A 21,838-nucleotide genomic window follows, 5' to 3' on the forward strand; every position below is an offset into this window, starting at 1 on the left:
CATGACAGCACACTGACGTCACCGTGATTACAAGGATTAAACACAAAAACAAAATCACAACCCTTGTACACTGGCAATACCCGTGCTAAGCCTGTTAGCACAGAGGCTAACAGCTAACAGCCAACAGCCTTACCCAAAGTTGATCAGACACGGCAAAGTCATCAATTATCATCCCATCATCCTACAAAAAGGGGTAAAATGAACAGGGGAGAAATGATCGCCTACTAAAAGCTTGGATACTGAACTTAACCTTGAATCTGGTTACTGAAGAATAAACATGTTCATTATGCAGTCTGAAGATGCTACCCGCACAAATTCTAATACAGTAACTCAATATTATTAATAGTTAACTAATTTGTTTAAATCAGCATGAAATACTGTATTCTGATCTACAAGTATTAAAAAAAAAAAAAGAATTTCCCCGAGGTCAAAAGAAATTAAATTAATTGTAATTTCATGCCAACTTTAAAAGATTACAAGATCTCCATTCCATCAGCATTAAAGCAATTGTGATTGCTAAATCTGATCTGCCAGATCTTCAGCCGAGTATTGGCTCTAATGATAGCTAATTTCCTATGCTGAACTTTGTGATAAAGTGATGTTAAAAGTAAATCACATTACAGCATTTATGCAACCTGAAGATATCAAAACCCTGCAGTGAAGTGACTAGAGACTAAATCCAAACAGAGAAAGGCATGTGAAACCTCACCACACCCCCCACCGTTCTAGAGAATTAGTATCAAGCATGCAAAGTTTTGAAATGTTTTATTATAATAAAAAAAAAAAAAAAAAAAAACACAACATGCAGTAAAGTAGTGGACTAGCAGAAAGACAGAGATTAAGCAGGTTAAGAACACATACTGTATCAAACATACAAATAATCCAGAACCCTTTGCTATAAAAATTATCTACACATTCATGATGACCACGTGACCTCTACCAGCCCTATTAAAACCTTTTTTTTAATGTCAGCCACAATTATTTAAGAGTGCATAAATACCTCTAATTTGATCATTTCTAAACATCATTAACAATCAGACTACACTATTTAAAAGTAAATAAATTGCTAGCTCTGAACAAACCTGTCTGATATAGAGATTGTGTGCAGATTAGAACTCTTGAGTTTCACACAGAAGCAAATAAAATAATATTTTTAAAACAACTGAAGAGTGACCCATGCACACCACAAAACCATGCAAACAGAAAGGACAGAATAAAGTGAAATGATACAAGATAAGAAAACAATAAATAGCACTAACCCTTCTCTGTTTAGAGTTACTCAACTGCACAAAGGCCAATTCTAAACTGAAATGCTGACTATGCAACAAATGCAAAATATAAAAATGTTGTACACATTTTTGTAAATGTGTAAATCACATTTTTAATTAGTAAATCACAAAAATCAACCAGCTGCATCTACCGGAGCTGATAATACAAGATGTTACAATATATTATATTGTACTATATTCATCAATCTAACACAACAGCTGTTGAATACACACTGTATATGAAATTAGACAACGCACCATGACCTATGATCTGTATGGTCAGCTGAGACAGTTCAAGGTTCAGATGTTACCTTCTTGAAGCTCTGCTCCACTTCCCATAGCTGGGCGTGTCTTTCAGACACAGCAACCTTCACCACATCCTGTTTTTTATTTATCCTGTTCCTCCAGTCTTCCTCTCCACTCTTCTTCAACAGTACCAGCCTGCGAGAGACAGAATCATGTGTCATTATGAATTCTAGAATGATTTGATGATCTAAAAACCTTCTATACACTTTTAAATGCTTGAAATTAATTTCGTAGATGCATTTACTAATTAATAATTGTGCAGACTTAAGTTTCTTCACAAAAACAATTAATGGATGAGAAGGACCAGATAGAAGCAGATAACAAGAGCCAAGCATGCTTGGGAACTCCTTCAACACTGTTGAAAAGCAATCCAGAAAGATTCCTCAGCCAAGTAGTGTAGTACTGTAATCTAGACAAATGACATCCACGTCAAAGGAGCTAAAATATCAGATTACGTTTACAGTTTTTCGGTCGCTACATAATTTCCAAATGTATATTTATGTATATAAAAAAAAAATGGTATATTGAAGAACTTTGTGTGTTGAAACTTTTTGTGTAACTAAACTTGCATGACAAACAAAAATTTATATTGCAAATTATTCGACAACAAATAGGCATTTTTCATGCTCATTGACATGCACTGAACTCTTTTCAAGTGTGGCTACATATTTTGTATTTATGCAGATGAGTCGTTTTCATTATGTCATTAATCAATCTGACCAGCTTGCGTCAGCTTGCTTCCTATGGCAACAGACAGTTGCCCATCAGTTACACAATACTTTGATCTCAAACCCAACAGCTCTTACAAAACTAAACAAACCAATCTATACAGAGTTATACACAATAAAGTGTTACATAAAACTGGAATATGCTACACTCAGGAAGTTTTACACTCTACAATCTGTCCTCCTCCATCTGTGTGCTTCCTGTCAGACCACAACACAAGGAGGCAGTCAGATGGCACGAAGACATTACCGCAGCATCATTACTATCGACAATGACCTAGTTTATAGAAAAAAATGTTGTGTAAGGACTTGGAGAATCTGATGTTTCCATTTCAAAAGTAATTTTTCTCTCAGTTCTCATTCTAAATACAATGATTGAACTGACATATATTCAAAAGACACACAGTGCAACCCACTTTCCCCAAATAGTCGAAGTAGAACACACACACACACACAGAAAAGTCTAAGGCAGCAATGTCCTGCTTTACACAGAGATAGAAAGATATCGGTTTTCAATATACATCTATAGGTATACATTTACCTATGCAAGAGAAAACACTAACATACAACATTCTGCTTTCTGACATTCTGATTTTTTTTATCGTTCCATCACCATATCATAATTCACAAACTCTTCAAAGATGTTTGGATATTTAATGCTTTCATACACTCACCTCTCTTTGATGGACATCTGTCTGGTAGACATGATGTCTGAGAGCTTGTCTCCCTCCTCTGTTTTAAAGTCAGTCTCCTGCTCGTCTTCTCTCCTGTTGTCCTCCGAGGGGTGTCCGGCAGACTCTGTGTGCGTGTGTGGCGCAAGAGAACCGCTCCATAAAGAGGATGAGCCCTGCGATACAGTTGCCGCTGCACATACTGCGGCTGTGTGCACAGGAAGATCTGTTAAACACAGACACAGGAAAGGGTTAGAGCAGCCCCAGTGATACAATCAATAACAGCACACTGACAGGCGGAGCCTCCACAGACACATACAAACATAGCCAAACTTTCTCACACACACACTGTCAAGAGTTAATGCTCGCTTGAGCATGTGAATACATGCATAGTAAAACTGATGAATATGTAACACAGGAAATGAGTGTCAGTTTCTCAGCATAAAGGGACGCTTTGTTGTTCATGCTGCAACCATGTGGCTTAGACACACATCTTTCTGTCTTTTTAAATGGCGAAAAGTTTAAAACCACCAGCTTGAATGGCAGACACCAAACAGGAAGACTCTACAGAACAAACGCACATCATATCCTATCCACACCTATCTTTTTGTAAAGTCACACTGATATCAGCACAGAACACATGTACAGCAGACACTGCAGGAAACCATCATAACAAGCCATCCTTGATAAAACAAAAGTACATGACTGTGTGAAATGTAGATGTGCATCATGGGCACAGTAATTGATTTAGGTCTAAGATGGAAATATGCATTAATATTTTTTTCATTTCGAAATGGAACAGTCAAATTAGAACCTTGGGGTAAGATGCAAAAAGATTAAGTAATTTAAATAATATTTTAAATAAAATTTTTAAATGATAATTAATTGGAATTAGCATTTAGTAATTCCATATAACTCATCTTTAACTTTTTTTTTAAGATTGTGATTTTGAGATTTGGCAGTTTTATTCCATTTGAGTGACCTTAATTAAATTAATTTAAAAATATTAATGCCACTTTTTAAAGAAATACACTGCTCTGCTGTCTTCCTTTCCTATCATCAAATCACAAAATACACAAACTATTCAGATATGTCATTTTGGAAATGTCATACTTTCATACACTCGCCTTTCTTTGATCTTACCGACTCCACTAAATGTTTGCTTGGAAGTATTATTTAATGATATCAGATATATATGGCATATTTAGTAAATATCCAATGGCCGCTGTGACCTGAATTTTCTCCCAGGGGGCTATCTGTCCTATTTAGGGGCTCATCTTACCCAAACAGTGAGACAAAATTAAATTACAACTAAATAAACAACTGCGTCCATCTATTTCCCGTAATAATAAAATATGTATTGGATGATGCGTCACCAACTTGTACATGTTTCACTATATATCAGTAAATGTACACTGTTCTTACAGAGAGCATCCCACCATATTATTAACTAGGAAAAACAGGTAAAAAAGAAAAAGAAAAGAAGTGTTAAATAACTACATAGAAGTACAGAAACGTATGAGATGTGCCACTTAGAAAACAAACACATCACCTATATTCCTCTACCTGATATGGCTGCCTTTGACTTGTGCTCTCCATCTGTTTCTGAAGGGTCTTGAGGGGTCACCAGAGCCTCATTGTGCCCTTTATACTCCGGTTGAGAGTGTGGTGTCTGTTTCATGCTCTCTGGAGAGGGGAGCTTCCTCTTCCCCATGCTCAATAACTGCTTTTCTCCTTGGGCCACCGGGAACACATCTGGATTCTGATGAGCAGTTTGAGGTTGGCAAGGTGGGGAGAGGGTCTGCTCATAGTAGGCAGGGCCAGATACATTGGGCATGGTCAGGTGGATGTCACCAGCATGTTCAGTGGAAACGGTCGAAGATCTCAGGGCCGAGTTAGAGGTGGATGCAAAACGAGCTCCACCTGCAGGCTGCAGCTACAAGAGCAAAATAAAAGAGAAGGATGAAGAGTTTGAGCAGAAAAGGAAAGGGTAGAAGAAAGATTTGAGCAAAGAGAGAGGTATGAGATGAGAACAAAAAGTGAGTCAGCATGGGCAGGAAACAGCACATTCATCAACAGTTCATCAGCAGACACACGTCAATCATGCTGACTAATCAGAGGCTGACTTAGTGAATTTCCTGTAGCTGAAAGGCAAGCATCAAATCAGCCAATAACAAAACCATTCACAAAGCCATGCCCTTTATATACTGGACCCGTCTGTTCCCATCATGCCCTCAGAAACAGACACACTGAGTCACAGATAATATCAATTAAGTTTAGCACTACTGTGTCAGCAGGGCTTTAGGCAGAGTTGCGGTGTACATTCAGAATAAGATCATTGATTTCCAAATAAAGTAAGCATTCAGCAGTGACATTTCTCCTAAAAACACTCAAAACCTCCCACTCATTCATTAGGGAGTCTTCATAGGCAAAAACACAGAACATCTTCAATGACAACAACTGAAACACAACTGACTTCCTTTAGAGAACTGCTTGATCACAATGCATGGAGTGTGACAATTTAAATATTCATATAATAGTAAGTATAGAAAAGAACAATAATGAGTAGGGGTGGGCAGTATGTGGGAAATGTTACTGTAAAGCAGCAGCATCTTACTGCAGTGGTCGGATTGCTTTCTCACCACAAACCACCACCCCAGAGTTTTCAATCGGGCCAAGACATGATCAGATGATGTCAGAATGATTATTTTAGTAACAGAATGTTTACTGTGATCATATATGCCTAAATGAACCCGAACTAACGGAGAAAACACACCAGGTTCCAAAACAAATGCTCCAGATGTGAGAAAGCCCAAAAAGCGATTAGAAACGGGCTATACAAATAGTTATCTATAGCCCACAGTGATTACAAATAGTTCTTTTCTTAACTCAAGACACATTCCAGTCTGCATTTTCACATTTTTTCCATGCTTCGTCACAGAATTAAATCACAGAAAGCAAAACACACTATAGCAAATTTCTTTGCAGAGTAACCCAGTACTAATGATGTTTATACATAAAACACAATAAACAAACAAAACATCATATCTGTTAACATTTCTCAACTCCATTTCAAAAGCACATAAAGACTGTGAAGCCTGTACTTGATCTACCAGCAATCCGGAGCTACATTCACAAACAGAAGCATTTACTTCCATGCCTTCTTTGGGGCTGTATGATCATCTAAGCAAGATGCTTAAAAGAAATGTTTGAATTCAGCCTACTGGCACAAAGGGACATAATTATATGCTGAAGCATTAGGACAACTGCTTCTAAGACACGGGACAATGGTTTTACTGCAGGCTGAGTAAAACCTTGGTTTCTAAGAAATATCATACGGTTCTAGAGGACTCTGGTATCCTCACATGTTCCAGATCACTCAGAAGCTCTGAGAACTCCGATTCCTCGTCAAACATCTCAGAATCAGAATCATCCTGCATCAGAGACAAACCCCTTTAAATGTTCAATCGTATGTGTCTGTGTGTGTTGAACTAAGATTGATTGCATGTCTGTGGATGTAATACTTCAACATATGCCCAACAAACTTAAATCAGGGTACATGGTAACAGTGGGCGATATGAGCACAAATATAACAATATTTCTAAACATTTCGGTTGATTAGAAAAAAAAATCCTTATTAATGTGTTCACGCTACACACATTAATACTTTACAGAATATAATTTTTAAAGGCTGCAAAGTATGCATTAAAAACAAACAAACAAAAAAAAAAAAAGTACCTACTTGGAGAATGTAATTCATCAGCCAGAAATTTCTTTACTTTATAGCTTCATTGTTTTAGTCTTTTCTCTTCTCCTCCAGTATTTAACTGACATACACTATACGGCCAAAAGCATGTGCACACCCAAAGATCACACCCATATGTGCTTAATTTAATGACAAGTCATGATTCATGATTTAAATTACATGATGAGTAATGTACTAAACTGATACAATTCCCAAATGTGGCATGAATAAGCGTGGTCTGATTGTTTAATGAAGAGACAGAAATGTTACGTACCTGTTCAACCTCTCCTAGTGTGATTGGCTGAGTCTGGTAGCGGGCATTACTCCTACGTGACCGAGTGTCTCCCCTGGCCCGAGGGCCGTGGCTGAACGGCTGTGCCAGGCGGTTGAAGAGTGCCATCTTCTCTGCCAGACTCAGTGTGGAAAGGTCTGGCTCCTCTTGGCCATCCTCCCCTGGAGATGCGTGGTGAGCTCGATCCGTCTCCACTGCCTCTTGAGCCAGTCGAACCTCTCTGGCCTGTTCCCTCACCATGGAGCTCTGCTGAGATGATGCCTGCAAGCTGTAGGACACATCAACACCAGACACTTAAGTGTGTCATATTAATTCCATTATATTACCTGTAAGGCTGGGCTGCATGACTGTATTTATCATATATAATTATGATAATACTAAAGAATTACAACATTTTGTGTAAATAACTACTTACATAAACTTGGATTAAACACACGTGCATGCATAGAATATACAAGCAATTGTGATTCATGTTACAGTATGAATAAAGCATTGTAAAGGTAACCACAAAGAAACATTTTGAATGTGTTGTTCTTTCAGCAGTCAATTTATCCACACAAATGAATAAATGTCTGTGTTAAACATTTTCAAGGACAAATAATAAATAAAACCTTTCTTAATATTAAGATTATAGTAGCATGTGCAGATAAACATGTCATGGAGTTTATATGCTGAACTTGTTGCTGATGAAGCAAAAAAAAACAAACAAGCGACTCAAATCCCTCCAAGAAATGTGTCATACTTTCCCAAGTAATTCAGATGCATTTAACAACTGTTACCATTTCATGAACGTACAAATCATTAACAACATATTATAGCACAAGTCAGTGATGATAATGATAAATTTATTTGTAGTCATGAAATTGTGGGTGTGCTTTTGAAATTCTCACTCTTAATTCTAGTAACTAATACTCTGTATTGGCTTGAAAATACCACAAGAGGGTGCTGGTTCTTAATTTGACTTTTCAAAGTTGTAAATAAAACCAAATGTGTATATTAAAATGATTTCTGAAAAATCATGTGACATTGAAGACTGTATTTTAAAATATATCTTAAAATAGGAAACAATTATTTTAAATTGTAATTATATTTCACAATACAATCGTTGAGCGCTTTCATCATGATGTGTGAATCTAAAGAAAGAGACATTTTTGTAAAGAAAAATCTGTGAACATGCAAGCTCTCAGTGACAAACATTAGTATTGATGAGAGTGGCCATGCCTGTATTACACACACACACGCTCATGGGAGTGTCTGTATGTGTGTCCTGGGTACCTGTATTTGGTCACAGAGCTGCTGACTAGAGTGGGACTAGGAACACGCGTTACAGAGGTTTGTACAGTCACGGACTGTGACAGATGGCCAGGGACACTTTAAACCACACAGAGCAGAAGGAAAGAAACAGAGACAGGAAAAAACTGAAGGAAAATGAAGAAAACATCATAGCTACATACACCACACGAAAGAAAAGGAAAGGATAGAATTTAAAGGAAAAAACTGTGTAAATAGAGCGTGTGTCTATTTTTGTTTATATCTATATCTATATCTATCTCTATATCGCTTTACTTTTGTTATCTGCGTGTTGTTGTAGTCTGTGTGTACTGTAAGTTTCTGTCACCAAAACAAACACTTGGCAAAAAAGCTCTTTCTGACTGATTCATTTGTTGACCGATACATATATGATGCTTACACTACAGTTTGGAGTCATTAACATTTTTCTTTTAAAAGATACAACTTTATTCAATTTAAAATTGACCAAAAGTGACAGAAAAGACTTGTATATTGTTACAAAAGGTTTATACTTAAAATAAATGCTGTTCTTTTGAATTTTCTATTCATCAAAGAATAATATTTTTTTTTTTAAATTCACGATTTCCACAAAAATATTAAACAGCACAACTGTTTTAAACAATGTTTCTTGAGCATGAAATCAGCATATTAGAATGATTGAGCAGTGACTGGAATAAATAACATTTTAAAATATATTAAAACAGAAAACAGTTATTTTAAATTGTAGTAATATTTCACAACATTGCTGTTTTTAGTGTATTTTAGATCAAATAAATAGTGAATTTAAGAAACTTATTTCAAAAACATAAAAAAATGTTACAGACCCACCACTGAACTGTAGTTTATATCTTGACAAATCTTTTAAATATTCATGTTGATGTAAATGTTGAAGCTAACAAAAGTAAACATTTGGGGGTTTTTGTGCCCTCAACCTGAATTATTGAACATGTCACATACTATAACACTTACGTAGCAGCGATGACTACTTCCTCCGAGGTGACGGGCTGAGTGCGGGAGCGATCCTGACCTCTCCTCAGCCTCCGTTCAACAGCAGGGTTATGGCTCCATGCCTTCAAAACTGAACCATCTGAAGTCTTTTCAAGCTCCTAAGAAACAGGAAGACTTTATATGAAAGCTTTGCACAATAACTTCTAACAAAATTAATATAAACAAAAAATAAAAAAACACTAAAATGCTGCATTTGAGGAACTTTACTAGCTTGTTCAAGATATCAGATGTTTTTCCTTTAACTCAGGGTTCTATTAGACTCACTAAATTGTGTTGGACACAATTTATTTCCTGGCATTTCAAATGTCATATTTGAGGAATGTGCATTTTTGTATGGTGTGAGAGTTGAGGGGTGATGGACTGAGGTGTGTCCTCTTTACACAATTCTTGGAATGCCAAATTAATAAGCATGTACAACGACAGACAGACAAGTTCTGTTCCAAAAACAAGAAAACTGAAAGCTTAAGCAACATTGTTAGTCACCAATGTCATGTTTCTATCAACAGGCAGCAAAAGAGATCTTGTTTTGGACTATATCAAAGAGCGAACTGAACTGGGGGTGGGGGTAATCCCAGAACTCATTGCCACAAGCTCTGAGAAAATTGTAATTTTTAATCTTCATTCAGATAGCAGGACGATAGAGGTATATTTTATTCAGCACTGAAAAGTAACAATTGAAATTTAAATTAGATTGTGCTATCTAATTTAAAATGCAGCACTTCACCCAATATTAGTGTGTTATGCATTTGTTGTTTATTACAGCATCAAATAGTTAGCTTAGCAACATGCTAACATCAGACTCCATTGGAATCAACAGAGCTGTGGTCGATTCTTATGTGCACTTCATGTATGAAGATAATGAGCAATATTTGTGTGGTCTGCATAACCATTGGCAGGGTTGTGGCCAACACAGAGCGTTTCAAATAAGCCACTTAAAAAGACTTTGGTTAGGATGCTCTCTGTTTACAGACAGTAGAATGAAGCAGCTCACTTTCAGGGTTTGGAACAGAAGCACAGACACACACACACACACCCATACCCTGAAAAGAGAGCGCTTGGCGGCTACACTCAGCTTTGCCCTCTCATCCAACTTCTCTTCATCCACTGGAAAAACACAGGAAGAGAAGAAGAAAAGAATGAGTCAGAAGCCTTTTCATGAGAACTATTTCACGAAATCCCATGACTTTCAGAGGACAAACACAATGCTAAACACATGGTAGAAAGATTTCACAAGCAAATTTCTGCTTCTCTACTCTGATTTCACAAAGGTTACCTTAAATAAGACACAGCAATGAAATAAGACACTAAATGCAACGTTTATATTAAAATCTGCTCTAATATAAAGTGTGACATGATTCATGCAACACTTAAAGGGACATGTCACCCAAAAATGAAAATCTGTGACCATTTACCTCACCTTCATGTTGCTTCCAACCCATAGAATTTGTGTTAATCTTCAAAATACAAATTAGGTTATTTTTAATGAAACTAGAGAGACTTCTATACCTCCACTGAAAGTTCAGGAAACCAAAACTTAGATTCATGTGTCATTAAGTTTCATTAAAAATATCTTAATTTGTGCTTCAAAGATTAACCAAAGTTTAATGTCAAAGTATCAAATACTATTCGTTTATTTTTACATGTTGCTCAAGGTTGCTCAAACTTTATCTGTCGAAAATGTTAGGGTCAGCATTAATTCAGCATATTTTTATTCAGCAAGGATGCATTAGACTGATTTATTTTCCCAAATAAATGTTGTTCTTTGCAGTGTAATAATACTAAAATGTATTAAATGTATTAAATATTTTTATAATGTATATAAAAATATTGAGCAACACATTTGTTTCAATAATTGTATGTACTATCAGCATGTCAGTTTGTATTACTAACGCAAAAGTTTTGTAATGTTACTGTGTCATCCTGCCCCATCACAAAGTTTGTATACACAAGTCAGACCGCAAGACAGCAACTAAAGTGACTAGAGTGACTTTCTATTTTAAAATGACACAATAGAAAAAATATGCTATATTAAACCTTGTGTTGTGTATGCAAAAAAAAAAACGACTTACCTTCAGGGCTCAGTGGTTCAGGGCTTAGATGAGACCTAAAGAGAACAAAAGTTTAAGTCTTAAAAAATGGTTACAAATAAACATCAAATCATTTTGGATTTTAAAATGATTAGGTCAACCAGCTGACTTGCAATAGTGTAAGCAGACAAAAGCAGCAGCATATTTAGGAAAAAGAGAATCAGGAAAATACATAAAGCAGCTAGTGGGAAAGTGCAGAAAACATAATCAGGCCTGCTTAAGCCACAGCGTTTGACAGAATTATAGATTTCGCAACATGCCACAGAAATGGAAGAAGAAGAAAAAAATGACAACAAAAGAGCCTTTCATTAAAATCACTGACCAAACCTTTGGATTAGAATCCAATACACAAAAACAGTATACAGTGTGTTAAAGGAGTAAAATTATTTAGTGAGCTAAAAGCTAACTTGAAGTAATCAGCGCATAAATACAGTGCAGTTAAAAAAGGTAAATTTAAAAAATACATTTCAAACCACTCTGGGTTTAGTTTTCTGCACATCAAGTGTAATTTTAAATTTGCACTCCAGGACAACTCTACAATATCGTGCATAAAACTACTCAAAATGCCTACCGGTCCGACTGTTCACGCTCAGTTGATGTGACAGGCTGCGTTCTAAACCTCTCAGATGTCTTTCTATTCTCAGTGGGACATATATACCGCAAAGGGCGACGAGATGAGCGATCTTTGACTCTCTCACTTCTCCAGGGTGCATGTGTATCTGGAGGCACCTCTTCTGCCCTATTACGTCACAAAGCATGACTAAACAAGGCAGCATTGAAGAATGGCAGGTGCACAGGCAAAATGCTAATGCTGGATGAATATTTCATCTGAGCGTCCTCATAGTGGGTTAAACGAACTAATGAAAACCCAACAAACATAAAAAGTGGTTAAGAATTATTTTGTCAGCACAACTAGCGTAAACACATAATTGTCTCTAGAAATACAAAGCTGCCAAGCCAAGGTAAGAAGACAGACAGGCAGAAATGGTTAATTATTACTGACAAAGTGCGCACTAGACAAGCCGAGCAGTATGATGGCTGAAAGAATAGAGCATTAAAAATCTGCTGGTCAACTATGAATGAGCGATTCCTCTGTAAGATCACAATGTCTCTTCTAACATTTAATTCTCCAAGCAGTTACATTAGATGAGATTTTGATTAACTGCGTGTTAATCATCAATGTTAGATAATGTTAGTAAGTCGACACGTAATGATAATGTACCACCACCTACAGTTCGGCTTTCCGGGGACTCGCAACACTTTCCAGGTAGGTGTGGCGGAGTTGGGCAACTGAAATCCTTGCATCGTGGGAAAGGCGATGGCCATTAGGCACTTTCTCCTGAGGGGCAGGCTCTCTGATTAGGTTCTGGATGGCATTCTGTTGGACATTTCCAGTATCCAGAGGTTTTGGCATATATCTGTCACTGGAGGTCTGGACTGGGGCATAGCAGCTACCGTCAGCCCTTCTATGGGCCTCTCGAGCTCTTGCTTGCATAGACTCGGCGGCCTGAAGTCGGGACACATGCTCTGTGTAAACTTCCCGTCTTGACTGACCTCCACGGCGCCCTCTGGGGTCATTTGCAATATCCTCCCTTCTGTGCAGACTGATGCCTGGGTTTATCTCTACGTTGTCGGTACTTCCTTGGCACGGGTCTTCAGTGCTCCGTTCTTTCCGACGAATTTCAGAAGGTAAAACTGCCTTCCTGCTCCGCAGGAGCCCCACTGTCCTCACATCCTGTTTTCCCTCTGGTTCAAGCACTTCTTGAATCTCTAGTTTATGCCTGGAAACAGATTCGCTGCCCATAGAGAAATAGCTCTGGCACCCCAGGTCATGGCGTTCGTCTTGTCCAGGGTGGGTCAGCCACTGTTTGGCTGGAGTATCAGGGAGGTTCCGATTGTGAGGGAGATATCGAGGTATGATTGAGGAAACTGGTTGTATGCAGGTCCTTCTGTTGTTTGACCCCTGTGAAACGGCTCATCACGGGCCAGTCTCTCTCTAACTCGGATTCTTCAGAAGAGGAGAAAAGGGTTGGTTACTTAGACTTTAATGAGATATTAACTGACTCTGCAAAAGAAGAAAAGAAAAAAACAGAACCATTTCATGGCCCCGGAAGTGAGTGGAAGCAAGAAATTCTGATCCAACCAAAACAACCCAAGCCACAGAACCAGTAGAAGTAACTCAGTATGGTTTCTGCTTATTAGAATGTGGTTAAACAACAACTTTGACAGTGTTTGAAATAAAATATAAAACACTGAGACACTAATAAAAGTTGATGTTTTCAGTGGTTGGAATAATGAGAACCATGTGAAAAAAGTTGCGCTTACTGTAACAAAAATCGAGCAGCAAAACAACTGTGATATTTCAAACAACTGGAACATACTGAAACAATCTCAAAATAGTGATTAGAGTCAAAACATAAACAAAAGGTCAGTCTACTGAATCAGAGGCTTTCTAACTATGATAACAGATCCTCAAATCCCAAACTGTTTATAGGCAACTATATTTTCACGTATGAGCCATTTATACTGTCTTGAAACAGTATAAATGGCTCATACGTGAAAATAACTGTGAAAATTAAGAAAACATGTTTGCAAAATTAAATAATTAGCTTTTATACAATTTTATGTTATTCATACTATGCCAAATTACAAAACCATTAAAGGAATAGTTCACCCAAAAATGAAAGATTTGTCATGTTCTCACCCTCATGTCGTTCCAGCAACAAAAGAAGATATATTAAAAGAATGAAGAACCAAACAGTGGTCCCCACTGACATTCATAGTAGGAAAAGAAATACTATTGAAGTCAATGGGGACGACATGAGGGTGAGAACATGACAATTTTTGGGTGAACTATCCCTTTAAACAATTGGCAAATGGAAAATATCTGCAGTGTAGCATGAATAAATCTGAAGAGAAAAAATGAAGTTTAAATCAAATATTTTCTTTTTCCAAATTAACCGTGGTCCCCGACTTCCTTAGAGCCTCCTAGGGTTCCACAGACCCCAGTTTGAAAAGCCCTGCTTCAGATGACAAATGACTGAAAAACCAAAAGATTCTGCATTGAGAATTCTGAATAAGCTTTTCTGTGAACTGTAGAAAAAGCTAAAACCATTTTGATACATAAAGGCGGTTTCTCCCTTATATATTATCTAATAGATTTATAGCTATGGACATCTAAACAACCAGCTAATTTCACACTACACAGCATTTCATTACATGCTGGGTGAGAAAGGTTTGCTGATAAACTAGCTTATTTTGAGATGACTGGTTCTTTATGTTAGGTCAGCAGAATCAAAGTTCTCAGTAGGGGGAGGCAAAAGATTCTCATACAAAAGTTTTAGCAGTCAGTGCACTACCAGTGAAGAGACTTATATCACCAAGAAAACTTCCTATAACCCTTTTAAAAATGTCTGTTTCTTATAGGGTTACACTGTTTGTGTGTCTACCTCTTCATCTCCACCTGTTCACCTACATTAATGCTGGCTTTCCATCAGCTCAGAGCCATAATACTGTTAAAAACAGAAGTTAGCAAACAATTTAACCATTCTCTACACATCACTCTTTCATGAGTTCTATCCCACACTCCTCTAGCTGATAAAAGCGGTTTCTCCAGACCTGAGCTTGACGGCTGCCATCTATACCCTCACACATGGTACCATGCACTCCGTTGAGCTCCTCTGGACCCTTGTTTAAGTGAAGCCATGCACTGCGCTCTGTAATTGTTGAGTCATGTGAACTGTTTTTAACCTCCTCTAAGCAGACTGTATTTTCAAGGCTAAATTAGAAAAATATCATTCAAAATGTAGCCAAGAGATATGGTTAATAAAAAATATAATAATAATAAATAAATTTTAAAAAAATTAAATGCTAATATAAACACAGACGCTTTTTAATTTAAAGTCTGTGTTTACAATAAGACCAATATCACGTATTTAAATATCTCAATAAAATTTCATGTTGACTTCAAATGCAAATTTATGGCAGTTAAACATTAACTCAAAAATCATCTAAATCTCGGACTTGATCACTATAACAAAAGGAAACCATATTTTTTTAGAAGGTAATGATTGTGCAAATACTCTGTAGATTTTTCAGAGGAGGTGCTGGAGAGCCCATCTTTCTCTACACATCTCTTCTATATACATTGGGTTTGTTAAAGTCAGCAGACATTCAGTGACAAGGAATTGCAAAAGAGAAATATGTCCACGTAAAATAAAACACTAAACTAGTTTAGTCTCTGGAAGAACTTAAAAGAATAAGTAGTGAGAATGAAAGAACAGGGAAAGAATAGAGGAAAAAAAGATGCAAAACAGGAACACAATTTGCGTGTGAAATGATTCCCAGCAAACTTGGCTCTGGTGTTTTGCATGACTAATCAAGTTATCACACTCTCCATTTGGCATATTGAGCTAATGCAGGCCAAATGATCTGCATTTCCAATCTTGTCGAGTTTGGTGACTCACAGCTCAACAATTTTCTCTTCCACACAATACCACAAACTCAAACATGGACACACTTGATTCAGCCACGTACTGAAATACAATATGAGGACAATAACTGCCATATAGGGATAAACCACACACACACAAAGTAACTGGACTGTGCCTGAAGTATATTAGCAAGAGTTAATGGTAAACTGCAGCAAGAGGTCTAAACGTTGATTGACCAAATTCAAACCCACAGCACTCATTAACAGCGTGGATGGGATGGGTGGTAGCAATGTGTGCGAGGATGGCCACTTTGTTACTGAAATGATAGGCCCAACTCAAAACCACACCCTGAGCCCTCTGCCTGGCTGGTTCCTAACAACCTGACAGACTAAACCAGCACTTATTATCCCTTTGTAAAGCCAGGTTGCTACTATGATCACTTAAGTAAGAAACAGTCACATAATTTACAACTTTGTGGTCCAGTCTTCCAGGCTAAGTTTGGTCCCTTGTAGGGGTGTGCAATATTTAGCATCTGCGACTTAATAATTGCAACTGTTGTTTTAACAATATGTAAGTGGACACCGAGTATGTCACTCACTTTGCAAAGAAGAAACAAAAACAAAAATTTGCTGCCATCTACTGGTGGTTTTAGTGTCATATTTATGTATCCATGACAAGCCTAAACCAGCCAAGGTACCAGCACAAAAACACACTCAGCAAAATTGTTTAATTATTGTTATCTAAAAAAAACTCAAATATATTTTGTCAATATCGCACAACCACTAGTTCCTAGCCACAGTAAGTTGTAAAGTGGAACCACCAGACTACAATCCAATAAACCACTAGAAAACACAAGATTCCTGTCACAGTCATTCTTACCTCGCATACCAGCAAGGACGTTTATAGGACAGGACTAGAGATGGTTTGAGATAGGGCCATGAGGTTAGGCGGGACCACTGTTAAGTGAAGGGTGTCAAACACACCCATAAATCCCAAGTGTATGGTACCTGGAAGGCCAGTTGATCGGAGAGAAGGTGTCTCCTTCTGAATCAGTCTGAAGTGACCACTGGTTTGTTGACTGGCTACAGGAGCTAAATTAGTTGAGAAACGCCCAAAAGAGTGAACCACTCAACAGTTTAGTGTTTATGGTTAGAGAGAGGGGAAAAAACAATTCTTCTTTTCTGCTTCTTCTTCAAAAAAAAAAGGTGGGGGAAAACTTCAGAAAAAAAAAAACTAGGTTCCTGAAAAGAAAATAGGGCCTCAAATAAATTATGAAAATTGAGCTTGGCCTGCTGGGAACAGGGTTTTAAAGGCCAAGTCCTCATTTGTTCACATTAACTAACCAATCAAACTTTACACTGACATTACAAATGTGCTCTGGGTATTTCCTGAATATCATTCTTTATCATATTCATTTGTAATTTTTTGGCTTGGCTTGATGTTGGGAATTTTAATTCTGCTGGAATCTTTTGTTGCTTAATTTGGCACGCACTTTAATTCCAATGCGTCACACAGAGCACTGACCCATGCCATAAAGAAATGAATGCCAAAAGGACAGTAAAGGTCAATGCTAATGGATAATGTATCATTCTGAACAGAGCCCACCCATCTTTAGGGGGCTGTTAAAACACTCCTAACAGTATGCAAGCCAAATCCTGCAAATTGACGGATTTCTTTTGGGGAAAATACCTGTGAAAGACAGATTCACAGGAATACCAGCCAACATTCTTTCCAAGAAAGGAAAGAGTAAGTGAAGGAAAATAAGACAGTGATATATATATATATATATACTACTAGATCTATCATGCTGAGAAGACTCACCCGTGTCTTTGGAGGATGTTGTGAGCCTGCTGCTCAATAAACAGATCACCAGGAGATGCTCCCTGTTTTGAAGATGGCATCATGGTCCTTCGACCTGCATTAGGCGAGCTGGGAACCCCCATTGCCCCTGGCTCCTTCCCTGGGACCCTGACAGATCCTGATACATCCATATATGCAGATGGGTCAGGTGCCCCTCCACCTCCATGCAATCTATCCCGCTCCTGTGCCCTCCTCTGGTTCTCCAGATTCATCATCCTCTCGCGCTCGGAGATGGACTCTGGATCGTTGTGAATGTGTGAGCTGGCCCTGTCTACATGATGGCTAGGGGTGTAAGCATTATGCTCCACTCCATCTCCTCCTTCTACCTTTGACCTATGTTGTCGGTCTGAGCCATCGGGCTCTCTGGAGGTTTTGGAGTAACGAGCCGTATAGTCGGTCTCCAACTCCTGGTCCAGAGAGATGCCGTAGCGCTCTGCTAGCTGACGGCGCCGTTCTGCCTTGTAGCGTGCGATCCTTTCGGCTTTAGAGTCCAGCTCTGCCACATGAGTGGAGCCAGTGCTGTAGACAGTCTCCGGTTGGACTGTGTGGGTTCTGGACTGAACCTCTGCACTGTGCGGATTTGGGAAGTTTGGGTCATTTTTGCCATAGTGCTGAAGAGAAACTACAATGAGAGAGATAAAGATAATACATAGTTTATACAGAATCCGTTTGCCTAAACTTTTCTAATTAACTCAAACCTATCATTGTTTTACTGATATGCAACCTTAAAATAAAGATATTTAATGCACATTATTTCTCATTCATGTTATAGGTGAGTGAACGATTCAAAGTATAAACATATTAAACACATTTCTCACCTGTACAGGGGTCACAGGTGTCTGCTGCACGGGTATATCTCGGAGTGTCCTCCTCTAGCAGTCGATTGGTAACTAGACCATCACAGCCTGGGAGATTTTGGAGAGCGTCACTATCGATTCCCTCCAGACGTCTTGCAATTCGCTCTTTCCTATAAACAGGAGTGGTACAAGGGCATATTAAAGTGTAATTCTTAAAGGGTTACTCCACCCCAAAATGAAAATTTTGTCATTAATAACTTACTCCCATGTTGTTCAAAACCAGTAAAAGCTTTGTTCGTCTTCAGAACACAATTTAAGATATTTTGGATGAAAACCAGGAGGCTTGTGACTGTCCCATTGACTGCCAAGTAAATAACACTGTCAAAGCCCAGAAAAGTTTGAAAGACATCATCGAAATAGTCCATCTGACATCAGTGGTTCAATCTGAATGTTATGAAGCGACAAGAATAACTTTTGTACACAAAGAAAACAAAAATAATGACTTTATTCAACAATTAGTTTTCTGGGCCTTGACAGTGTAATTTACTTGGCAGTCAATGGGACATTCACGAGCCTCCCGGTTTTCATCCAAAATAACTTAAATTGTGTTCCGAAGACGAACGAAGCTTTTACGGGTTTGGAACGACATGGGGGTAAGCGATTAATGACAAAATTGTCATTTTGGGGTGGAGTAACCCTTTAATATGGGGAGAAAAAAAACTGTAACACTTTAGTATAAGTACCAATTCTCACTATTAAGTAGTTGCTTATTAGCATGCCTATTATTAACACATTGGCTGTTTATTAGCACTTATAAAAGTATTTAATCTACATTACCATATTCTACATCCCTAATCCTGCCCAACCTTAAAAACTACCTTACTAACTATTAATAGGCAGCAAATTAGGAATTTATTGAGGCAAAAGTTAATGGTTTGTTAGCCAGAATTGGACCTGAAAATAAAATGTGAAAAAAAAAAAAACTTTTGCTAATTAAAAAACACACTTAAATGTTCATTAGTTAAGTCTTTTTGTTATATTTATACAGTACCATTCAAAAGTTTAGATTCTGTTAGATTTTTTAATGTTTTTGAAGAAAGGTTTTAGTGCTGCTCACCAAGGCTATGTCTATTTGATAAAAAAAAAATAACAGTAATGACATCAAACTTTTAAATGATAGTGTACACATTTATTATACATTCAGTTATTGTGGTATTTTTGGATACGTATGCTACTTTAATTCTGGTGAAGAGCTTGAAACGTGTGGTGAAAGGGAAATTAAAGTGTCCTGACAATTTTGTGACTGTTATTGTTGCCAGACACCTGCATTAACTGAACTTTGGCTGTGCATGCTTTGAGAATGATTTAACTTCTCACCTGTTCATGTCCCAACTCTGACTCGAGCTTACACTCTCAAAACGTTTCCTTAATTCAGAGACTAAAAAAAGAAAAAGAAAGGGAAAGTGAGAATGGACTGGTAAAAGAATGAGAGACCAAGGGAGTAGTAAATCTATCAAAACCATTACAAATACTAAAACGTAGTAAACAGTATCCTGTATTTTTAAATTCTTAAACTAAGAAAAAAAAACAAGTAGAGCTTCCTGTATGCTGCAAGATAAACAACATTTCACAGCACATGAGGACAGTCTAATCCTTACATAGTTTAGCTTTGCTGGTGTTTAATACCAAGTCTTGTTTCATGATGAATTTGGGCATATCCAGCAGCTTCATAAACCTGTTAAGTTCTGAGAGCTCTTTGGCAACACTAACATTTTCCTACAGTAAGACCAAAGAATGAGTGGTAAACATAAAAATGCCAATCCCATCCCTTGTATTTGTTTTCCAAATAAAATAAATATCCTTCATGATCCTTATATAGTACTGCTGCCTGTGTCACTAAAGTATACTGGCACATAGCTACAGTGACAATTCCAATAATAGTTGAGGAGACAAAAGTCCAGTGTGTTATCTAAAACAAAAGCTGCTTAGAGTCGTCTGACATTAGCTAGGAGCATGGCTGACTGGCTTTCCACAAAAGTTAGCCAATCATAGGTGCATCCTCAGTGAATGTTGTTTCAGCTGTAGCCATGGAAATATGACACTCAACTGTGTCCAGTCACCAGGAGACTGAGAAGTGATTGAGAGGAGACTCATCATGGGCTAGTGTGTACACACGGCACACTTGTTTCTAACAATGCTTTCTCAGCCTGGTCTCTCTGGGATTCAAAGCAAAGATCGGAGTGATGCAATGAAGACTCTCTTTCTGTTACATGTAGTCAAGTAACAAACTTTTTAAGACCAAGTAAAGAAAATTAAAAGGAATAAATTGAACAGAACACAACACAATACTTCAAAATAGTCTTTAAATGTAAATATGTAGCAGATTGAATATCTTTAAGATAAAAAAAAAAAAAAAAAAAAACCTCAAATCTCCTTTTTTTTTTTTTATTCATTTTCCCTTTTTATTCATTTTTTTGAATATCTCTGCTCCCAACCACTACATAAAAATAGTTTTACTGTAGCCTCAGATCACACCGCAAAAAAGAGATGTCCTTCATCAGCATTTTTGTATTGTTTTCCAGTGCAAATGTCTAAAGATTCTTAAATTAGATGCATTTACTTGAGAAGCAAAATGACGAAACAGTAACTTTTGTTGGTAACACTTTACTTGAAGGGGTGTGCATAAGACTGACATGACACCTTCATAATCATTACATGACAAGTCATGAATATGAATGAGGTTTTATGCAGGTTTATGACAACTGTCATTCGCTCAGTTATGTCATTTTTAATGCAAAGATGACATTATTTGACCTAACCTTACCCCTAACCCTAGCCCATAACAAAGACATCTCAAACAATGTCATCTTTGCATTAACTGAGCGAATGACACTCAGTGACAGTTGCCATAAACCTGCATAAAACCTCCTTCATATTCATGACTTGTCATGTCATGATTATGAAGGTGTCATGTCAGTCTCATCATGCACACCCCTTCAAGTGTAAACCTTTTGTTTTATGAAAAATTGATCAAAATGAAATGTTTAGGATTAAAATATTAAATATCTGCCTCAGAAAAAAATCTGCTTAATTTTCAAATGCTTGTTCTTTTGTTTTACACATTAATTCTCTTAATCTTGATTCAAGGATGTTTAGATTTTTGTATTGGAAAACAAAACAAAAATACTGAGGAAGATATTCATTTTTTTGCAGTGTATGCTACATTTAATTACATGCCTCAGTTTCTGATCCAAGATCTTTTTAGGCCTTAATTTGTGGAAGGGCTAATTAAGACTTTTTAAGACCTGCAGACACCCTGAAGTAAGGTCAAGTTTTCTTACTTGCTTAGTTTAATC

General features: G+C 37.4%; 1 protein-coding gene across 15 annotated transcripts in view; it reads right to left on the reverse strand.

Moving 5' to 3' along the window:
* svila (supervillin a) overlaps positions 1 to 21,838 on the reverse strand; it is a 67,473-nt gene that overhangs the window by 17,797 nt on the left and 27,838 nt on the right. For 6 of the 15 annotated variants that reach the window (XR_009273619.1, XM_058793040.1, XM_058793041.1 and 3 more), the window contains exons 4-17: positions 19,860 to 19,920; positions 18,504 to 18,652; positions 17,647 to 18,307; positions 16,833 to 16,916; positions 11,964 to 12,131; positions 11,375 to 11,409; positions 10,345 to 10,409; positions 9,267 to 9,403; positions 8,283 to 8,378; positions 6,990 to 7,275; positions 4,537 to 4,906; positions 2,974 to 3,196; positions 1,580 to 1,709; positions 134 to 181 (exon numbers count right to left, since the gene is read on the reverse strand). Coding sequence is in view for 14 of the 15 variants with exons in the window: in XM_058793034.1 (XP_058649017.1) it covers positions 134 to 181; positions 1,580 to 1,709; positions 2,974 to 3,196; positions 4,537 to 4,906; positions 6,990 to 7,275; positions 8,283 to 8,378; positions 9,267 to 9,403; positions 10,345 to 10,409; positions 11,375 to 11,409; positions 11,964 to 12,131; positions 16,833 to 16,916; positions 17,647 to 18,307; positions 18,504 to 18,652; positions 19,860 to 19,920 (2,513 nt within the window). In the remaining variant the exon portion in view is untranslated. The remainder of the gene's footprint in view (positions 1 to 133; positions 182 to 1,579; positions 1,710 to 2,973; positions 3,197 to 4,536; positions 4,907 to 6,989; positions 7,276 to 8,282; positions 8,379 to 9,266; positions 9,404 to 10,344; positions 10,410 to 11,374; positions 11,410 to 11,963; positions 12,132 to 16,832; positions 16,917 to 17,646; positions 18,308 to 18,503; positions 18,653 to 19,859; positions 19,921 to 21,838) is intronic. The other 9 variants (XM_058793038.1, XM_058793036.1, XM_058793033.1 and 6 more) reach the window with 5 other exon arrangements.

The sequence above is a fragment of the Onychostoma macrolepis genome, chromosome 12 (assembly GCF_012432095.1).
Source record: "Onychostoma macrolepis isolate SWU-2019 chromosome 12, ASM1243209v1, whole genome shotgun sequence".
Taxonomy (NCBI): Eukaryota; Metazoa; Chordata; class Actinopteri; order Cypriniformes; family Cyprinidae; genus Onychostoma; species Onychostoma macrolepis.